We start from the raw sequence: 8,098 nt of genomic DNA on the forward strand, positions 1-8,098 counted from the left end.
AAAATACAAAAATAGTAGATACATACCTCACTGGAATGCCCTTTAAAGGGGCTACTCTATGTCACGAAGATATTGAGGCGCAACCTCGTCCCCAGGGCTTTTCTCTTAAAAAATGGGTGGAAAAGCCCTGGGGACGAGGTTGATTGAGGCGGTTTTAGGTCAATTCTGTTCTGAAGTCATTACTCAGTGCCTTTATCCATACACAAAATGCTCCTATAAAGTTACGAAGAAGATATCAAACAAATTTCACCAGGAAGCACTCTAGTCCGCTACACAGCCCTTTTTAGGGTCGTCACGGTCGTCACGCAACGAGGAGCGTTGCGTGACGACACGAAAAACGTCTGTGTAGCAGTCTAGCAGACTGGAAGCACTCTAAACATAATTTTTTTTTGCCCAACTTTTTCAAGTTTCAATCCATTTCCTTCCTTGCCACCGGCAGCAACATACAACAGGAAGCAGAACTGCCTAAATAGTCTTAAGCATTAGTGAAACTGGACCATTATTTTTAAATTGATGCCAAGGAGCATTTAAGCTTTTCAGAGAGACAGCAAACAGCGTGACATACCAAGCCCCTTTAAAGTCAGATGGTTGTATTCGCCAAAGTCAGTTTCACTAATCATCCTTTCTTCTTGTAGCTTGTTCACAGACCTTCTATTTTCTCTTTGGAGGTCGTTAAGCGCTTTTATGAAAACTGCGGGGGATTTCAGTTTTAACCTTAAGCGCTGTGACGGGCTATTACTGTCTGGTGCAGTTTACAGACAGCTAACACACCGAACTCACCAGAATAGAAGGGGAGCAGCTCATTTTGAGTACAAAAACAAAAGCAACAACAACAGCAACAATAACAAAATTAACTGTCAATGAATTTCTTTTCAAGGAAAAACAAAAGTTTCTCGTAAAATACTAGTAAAAAATGGTTTCTTTCATTAGACACTCGTCTGAAATTTAAGTTCGGAGACAAAATTAAAAGTAACAAATACATAAATTGTCTCCACAGTTGTCGAAATCTGACTTGAAGATTTCTTTGTATGTCAAAATTTGTTCATTAAATCACTGGCACTCCGATTTCTGACGTTGACAGCGGGATAAAAAGAGTGTTTCTTCACCTGTCAAATGTTCAAATTCAAAATTGCAAAGGATGACTCAACCCTTTAGCCTGAATTTCATCCGGATTGCTTCGAGTCGTCTTCTCCTCTCATAACGACTCGAAGTAATCGGATGAAATTCAGGCTATCAACGCTTTGGTGAATTTCATAGTTTATTCTCTTCAAGGAAGTCAGGCAAGGCAGGGAAAAACGGAGATGCGTGATATGCAAGGGTAAAAGTGGCAAAACAAAACTGCCGAAGATGAACAAGGTTCTTTATACGGTAAAATAATCATGCAGCAGAGCTTATCTTCTACAGTCCCAGAGTTCAGGTAAATAACAAGATTATTTAACTAGTTACTCCAACTCTGGCTTCTACCATAGTTATTAGAGGAGACTGGTTATGAAAAGCGGCAAACATCAATGATAAAAACAACAGTGCTACAGTTTATGTTGGAAGCACCCTGAAAGTGCACAATCCTTTGTTTTCTGTTGGCAAATTGTTAAGGAATAAATTAATGCAACGTTTTTATTGGTCAATACAATCAAAATGATAGGAATTCCTTTGAACGTTGTGCACTTTCAGGTCCACAAAAACATATAACAAAGGAGTCTGGCGGGTTTCATAACCATTCCACTCAATTAACTATGGTTCTACGTATAGTGCTGAAATATGAGCTAATTTCCCTCTTTTATAGACGTGTTTACTGGCGCAGTGTCAGTTCTCTCTTCTTCGTAGAGGCGTCTTTGTGACACTGGTTTGCCTAGTAGTAGTGGCGATGGGCGAGGAGAGATGGCTCTATTCGCGGGCTAAATAAGGGCTAAATGGAGAAACGAAAAGAAAGAGTCAGAGCTGATCTGAGCCGCGCTAATGTGTCGGGGAACTGAGTCCTAGGCTCTTACCCAGACTCCTTTATTCTGGGTCAAAATGGCGACCACCAGTACGTTGAGGAGATGGCGAAATTTCCAACAAATGTTTTGGCTTTCAGATAAGTGGAAAACTAAAGGAATTCAGTGTATTTGTAGACAAGTCAGTACTCAAAGCAAAAGAACTACTAAACGATATCCCTGGCCTTGGGTTGGCTCGCTAGCTTTTGGTGTATTCTTGGGTTATGGACTACCTAAATTTTTCAAAAGTCGGAAAGATAGCTCCATCGTGAAAGCGAAATCGGTTCCCAGTGATGACGTGTCGTCAAATTCGGGATCACCACCTCGGTCAGTAACATTTAATTTCATCGCGGACGCTGTAGAGATAGCGGCCCCTGCCGTTGTAAACATTGAAGTCACGGGACGACACGCGGGATTTTTTAGGGGACATGTTGGTCCCACTGGTGCCGGGTCGGGATTTATTGTCACTGAGGACGGTATGGTTCTTACGAATGCACATGTGGTGGAAAATGCTGTGAATGTGAGTGTTAAACTAAAAGATGGCCGAGAATTTAGTGGCACTGTGATTGATATTGACTTGGAGAATGATTTAGCAGCTGTCAAGTTGGATTCAAGTAAGGTTGGTATGTAACCCGTTGAGGGGAGGGTGGGGGATACTCCGAATTAAAGGAAGGGGATGGTCGAACGATTTTTTTGGATTGAAAAATTTGGCAAGGATCTTTTTGCAGTGCCTTGATTTTTTTTTTTTGTGGGGGGTGGGGGTGGGTGGGTTTGGGTATTTAGAAAAATCTGAAACTGTTGTAGAGCCACCCACGTATGCCGGCCTGTTCTAGTCTACCAGGCCCCAGTTGTTCAAAAGGTGGATAACACTATCAACTGGGTAAATTGCTATCCAGTGGAAAGTGCAATTATTTGTTTGTCCTAATACTTGTCTGCTGGATAGTGATTAGATGGTACGTTTTTTTGAGTGTGAAATCATTGAATCCTTTACCGAAAATTTATAAGGATCGGATGTTTAGCATGGGATTCTTTTGGGGTTAATTTTTAGTTCAGAGATTTTTTGGGTTTTGTTGGAAGCTCTAGGAAATTTTTTTGGGGGTTGTGAGTTTTGCCCCCTTTAGCTGTAAAGTACCCCCTGGGGTATGTAACTTTTCTTACTTCCCTTGAAGAAAGGAAGAAAAAAATGTCCCCATGTCCACACGCTTAGGCAAACCCTAAAGGGTGGAGATGAAAATAAAGGTGGGATACCCCACATATGCAGAGGTCTCCTTGTGATAACATTGATAGGTGGTTTGTTGTCCTTGCCCTCCTCCCCTGAATAACATTCACATACACATACTACTCCATGCAGACATATCTGTTGCAGTTAATTTTTTATTTTAGTTAATTTTTGTTTTTCCTTTGTTTAAAATTCGTTAGCACACATTACTGCAGCCAAAAACGATGGAAAAATAAAAATTAACTGAAATAAAAAATTAACCACAACATATCTACTAGACAGGCAACATACGTAGATTTCATTCCTCCAACTACAGTACATAAATAAATAAAACAACTGCTTCACTTGACTTGGTTCCACGTTGAAAGAAAGTTTGTTTTGCTGTTCTTAGTGTTAAGCAGTTCCCTGCAAAAGTGGGGGCGGGGCGGGGCGGCATCTTATGTAATCTCTACCAAAACGAATCTTACCCACTGATGAATCACAGTACATTATTCTTTCATGCTCGGTATAAGGTATGTTTTAATTATCATTCTAGGGTAAAAGCTCATTTCAATTCTATACGTTGTTCCAGAATATCAGGTTTCCTACTCTGACTCTTGGCTCGTCTGCTACAATTCGCCCTGGAGAATGGGTGATAGCAATGGGTAGTCCTCTACAGCTGAGCAATACAATAACAGCAGGAATTGTCAGCACTGTGCATCGAGCTGGGGAAGAGATTGGACTGCCAAACAGAGAGATGGAATATATCCAAACAGATGCGGCTATAAATGTAAATCATTGGCTTTAATGTTCATACAGGTCAAGATCTTGGGTGGGAGAAGGGATGAGGGTTGTCAAAAAAGAAAAAAAATCTGAGTCATATCATGTAAAACAATAAGTGACAGAACTCACTGTAAGTCAGATAGTGAGGGAGTAAGAAAAACAAAATTTATTGTACGGTAAAGGTACTGAAAATTAAAGGGGATGGCAAAAGTCAGCAGACTGACTGACGCTTTCCCATGGAGACAGTACACCTTTTTGTAACTGTCAGTCCAACAAACTGTTAGTCTCCCTTGCAGCCGTTTCAGTGTTGTCACACAATAAGCACTATGTGATGACAATAAAATAACTGTGAGTGAGACTAACAAATCATGAGTCAGTTTTTGTGAGAGAGTTCAAAAATAAATGGCAAAGTGGCCATGGAGTTGATAGAAACTTTTGACGACCAATGTGCTGCTTTGCTCTGAAACCCAGAGTCTATGCATGCTCCAGCTATGTTCCTTAACTCTTCAAGTCCCATGAGTGAGCAATACACCAGCCAAGAGCCAGTGTTTGCCACAACAAAAACTGATTTGGTTAATTGTGTTTTTCTCTCTATAAAGGTTGGAAACTCTGGCGGACCTCTTGTTAATCTGGTATGGCTGTTAGTATTTAATAATATATGTTATCAATTTTATACCTTTTTTTAATCTTCTTCTAAACTATTGGCAGAATGAATCAGATGTGTTATTGAAAACAAAACTCATTGAATTAAAAAGGGCAAAATATTCTCCATAGTTGTATGAGGATGATGGAAAGAGTAGAAGCCAATAGTTGAGTTGAATTATTGATCAATCTTGCACAAGATACTGGTAAACATTTGGTAGTTATAAATTAAGTTTTCAACTTGGGAGATTGTGTGTTATGGAAAAAATTATTGGAAGCCCTCTGGTTTCAAAGCTGTGAAATCTAGGTTGGTAGTACCCAAGGTTTTCACAGAAACTAAGATTCTCAGCTGCCTATGGGCAAAAGTTTGTCACCAGGAGCCGTTGGTTTCTACTATAGCACAGCCCTGTGTAACTTCCTTTTTTTTTTTTTCAAAATAATCCAATAAGCTGATCTGCGGTTTTTATACAGGATGGTCATGCTATTGGTATTAATGCAATAACCGTGAGGTTTGCTGCCGGAATTTCATTCTCCATTCCAATTGATGCTGCGAAAGACTTCCTATCAGGAGCAATTGAAAGAGTTAAGAGTGGTAAATATATGGGCAGAAATACAAGGCAACCACTTGCACCTCACCAGCGCTGGTATATTGGAGTCAGCATGTTGACATTGACTCCACAGATTCTTGCAGAGTTACGACGGAGGGACCAAAGTTTTAACAAAATTACATCTGGAGTGTTTGTTCCACAAGTGAATTATGGTTCGCCTGCACACAGGTAAGTTATTAACTAGGGAATAATAAATCTGAGTGAATACATTGCGTGGTAGAAACCTTTCTTATAATATACCATATTTTCTTGATTAAACACCAGGGCTCAAATGCTAGCTCGTAAGAAGCAGCTGTAAAATTAACAAGTCCCTCAGACTTAATGGTGTACAATAAACTGATAGAGTACAAAAGCAAGATACACAGCTGTCAAGAAAAGGCATATAAACTACAAATTCAAACTAAGGCTTGGGGCATTTAATTGAGAAAATATATTATGGTAATGCATTACCATAATAAAAAAAGTGCGTCCTCCTCAGTGAGAAAACAGGCAAGGGACGCTTCAAGTTGGTTCCTGCCTTTCTGTACTCCTTTTAATAAGACAGGCTTCTCTCAAAGATGGACACATAAAGCTGGTCCCAAAGTTTTTTTTTGTACTTCTTTTAATAGGCCACTTCCGAGTTCCAAAAACCCTCACTTTCAAAATGAGGCTAGATGCACAAACTTTCTTGTGGAAATGAGTCTTATTTGCATGAGAATGAAAAATGATTTCCATATCAAAGGCTGAGCACCTACCCTCATTTTGAAACAGCGGCCAAGGGGAACTCAGAAATTAACTGTTATAAGACTGTTAACTGTATAAGACAGGCATCTCTCAAAGGTGGACACATAAAGCTGGTCCCAAAGTTTTTTGTCCAAGAGAGAGAGGGAAGAAGGACCACCTGATCACAGGTTAAAGAAAGAGTCGCACACTACACCTTTTGGTAAATACAGTCCAACCTCCAATAATGGCCACTTCTCAACAACAGCCACCTTTCTACAATGACCACTCTTTTGAGGCGGAGAGTCCATTAAATTTCATTGAATCTTGTGTAAACCTCTCCACAATGGCCACTTTGTTCTGTCCCCAAAGTGGCTTTTGTGGAGAGGTTCAACTGTATGCTTTTTTTCTTTCAGGGGTGGTTTGCGATCAGGCGATATTATAACAAAAATGAATGGCAAGACCACAGAATCCTCAAAACAGGTCTACCAGTATGTCCACAAAGGAGAAACGCTTAAAATAGAGGTCAAAAGAGGTGAACAGTATCTTAACTTTACTGTGCAACCCGAAGTTGTGGGATAGAAGTATCATGCACCAAACTGAGACTTATTGACAAAACTGTGTTGTTAGGGACAATAATGAATCTTGCGCAATAAAATAATTTTATTTGTGGGTTAAACTTGAATATTTGTTCAACAATATACTAATTATTTGAACCCATTTGGTGATACACAAAGTGTACAAAGATTATTTATGTTAAGGCATTACTCAGGAGTATTGTTAGAGAATATTTTTAAGTTTGTTCGATCGTTTCCACATGATGTCACGGCAGCCATATTTTTGTACAAAACAGTGAATCAGCGGCCATGTTTGTGTACAAAAAAATTCTGTGGGAGTCAAACTCTTTTCACATGTTAAAACTTTCTTTTATACCAAGCAATTTGCAAAGCTGCTTACCATGTGACTGAAAACGATCTATTATTCAACCACATATTATTTTGTGAATGTATATTTCCTAACAGTCTGGTTTGGTTGGGTCATTGGACAAGTCTACTGTGAATCTTAACTCTGCAGGTATATTATTCACACCAGTAGATCTGTATCACTGTCTTGGTTACTGGCAGTTCAAAATATAACATTAAGTTAGTTACCTGTTGCCTTTACATAAAAGTCTGGTTATTACAATAATATTTATTTTTCTGATTTGAAGTGAGCTTTTGAATAAAGAAATAAGAGGATTCTATTTATCAAGGAATTCTTACACTTTTGTTACTATTCGAGTTTGAATAGTATAGAAGGCTACAGGTTTTAACTGATTAAAAGATGAGTTCTTGCATAATTAGCACAGATAAAGGCCAATCATTTATAGACATAACAGACACAGGAAATAAAGTTTGAATAGCTGGACCTATAGTATACTCTGATCTTTTTATGCTACAATGGTACACAATAACTTAAGCTCTAAGAGAATCACTTTCTAGTCCAAAAGATAAATTTTACTACCAACCAAAATATACTTTCACTTGGCTTTATGCCTTGTAATAAAATTTGCAAACAACCGCTTGAGTCAAGTTTACTTTATATATTTGTATTGCTCAATACAGCAAATCTTTTAGTATTATCTGTTGCAGTTTATATTGCCGTGTGAAAATAACCTCGTATAGTTTCCACACCATTGAAAATTTCTCCTTAAGAAGTTCATATTAAAATAATATCATCTTGGATCCAACATAATATCTTGCAATAAAATTACTTAGGACTAAGGCCGCAAAACCCTTCCTCTAACCACTTAGTAGTCAAAGTAAATGTTCTTTCTCCACAAAAATGGAAAGTGAATTAATGCCAATAATTAAATGTCCAACACCAAATTTTTGCAAGAAGTGTACAAGTGTCCTCTACAGATCAGATGTCCAAAGTAGAGTGTCATGCCCAAGTAAGCAGCTGGACTAAGAGTTTCTAATCACTTGTGATCTCACCAGCTCATAACGGAGAGGAAATGTACTTAGCGGGGGCTGCTTTAGTCTCCCTCACAGCCATTTTTGCGGCAGGACTTTTCCCCGGGTGGCAGGTGGCCGGTGGCAGATGGCTGGTGGCCGGTGGCAGGTTAAAAATATATATGAAATAAAATATTATAACTTGTTATAGTGTAATTGATATTGATATAACTGTATGTTGTAATTTTAAAATAATTTCAA

At 38.7% G+C, this 8,098-nt stretch overlaps 1 protein-coding gene across 1 annotated transcript; it reads left to right on the top strand.

The window, feature by feature from the left end:
• The first annotated feature begins 2,013 nt into the window (after positions 1-2,013).
• On the top strand, positions 2,014-7,150 carry LOC140935699 (serine protease HTRA2, mitochondrial-like). Its single transcript, XM_073385270.1, has 5 exons — positions 2,014-2,592; positions 3,764-3,961; positions 4,554-4,586; positions 5,068-5,372; positions 6,320-7,150. The coding sequence occupies exons 1-5, from the start codon at positions 2,014-2,016 to the stop codon at positions 6,483-6,485; spliced, it is 1,281 nt and encodes a 426-aa protein (XP_073241371.1). The 3' UTR covers positions 6,486-7,150.
• The last annotated feature ends 948 nt before the right edge of the window (positions 7,151-8,098 follow it).

This window comes from Porites lutea, chromosome 4, assembly GCF_958299795.1.
Source record: "Porites lutea chromosome 4, jaPorLute2.1, whole genome shotgun sequence".
Lineage (NCBI taxonomy): Eukaryota > Metazoa > Cnidaria > Anthozoa > Scleractinia > Poritidae > Porites > Porites lutea.

What these genes read in the sequence shown, in the direction of transcription:
- LOC140935699 (XM_073385270.1), top strand. Translation starts at nt 2,014, where the DNA reads ATGGCGACCACCAGTACGTTGAGGAGATGGCGAAATTTCCAACAAATG. An exon ending in TCAAGTTGGATTCAAGTAAG is followed by an intron (nt 2,593 to 3,763) that starts GTTGGTATGTAA and finishes ACGTTGTTCCAG; the next exon opens with AATATCAGGTTTCCTACTCT. An exon ending in AAACAGATGCGGCTATAAAT is followed by an intron (nt 3,962 to 4,553) that starts GTAAATCATTGG and finishes CTCTCTATAAAG; the next exon opens with GTTGGAAACTCTGGCGGACC.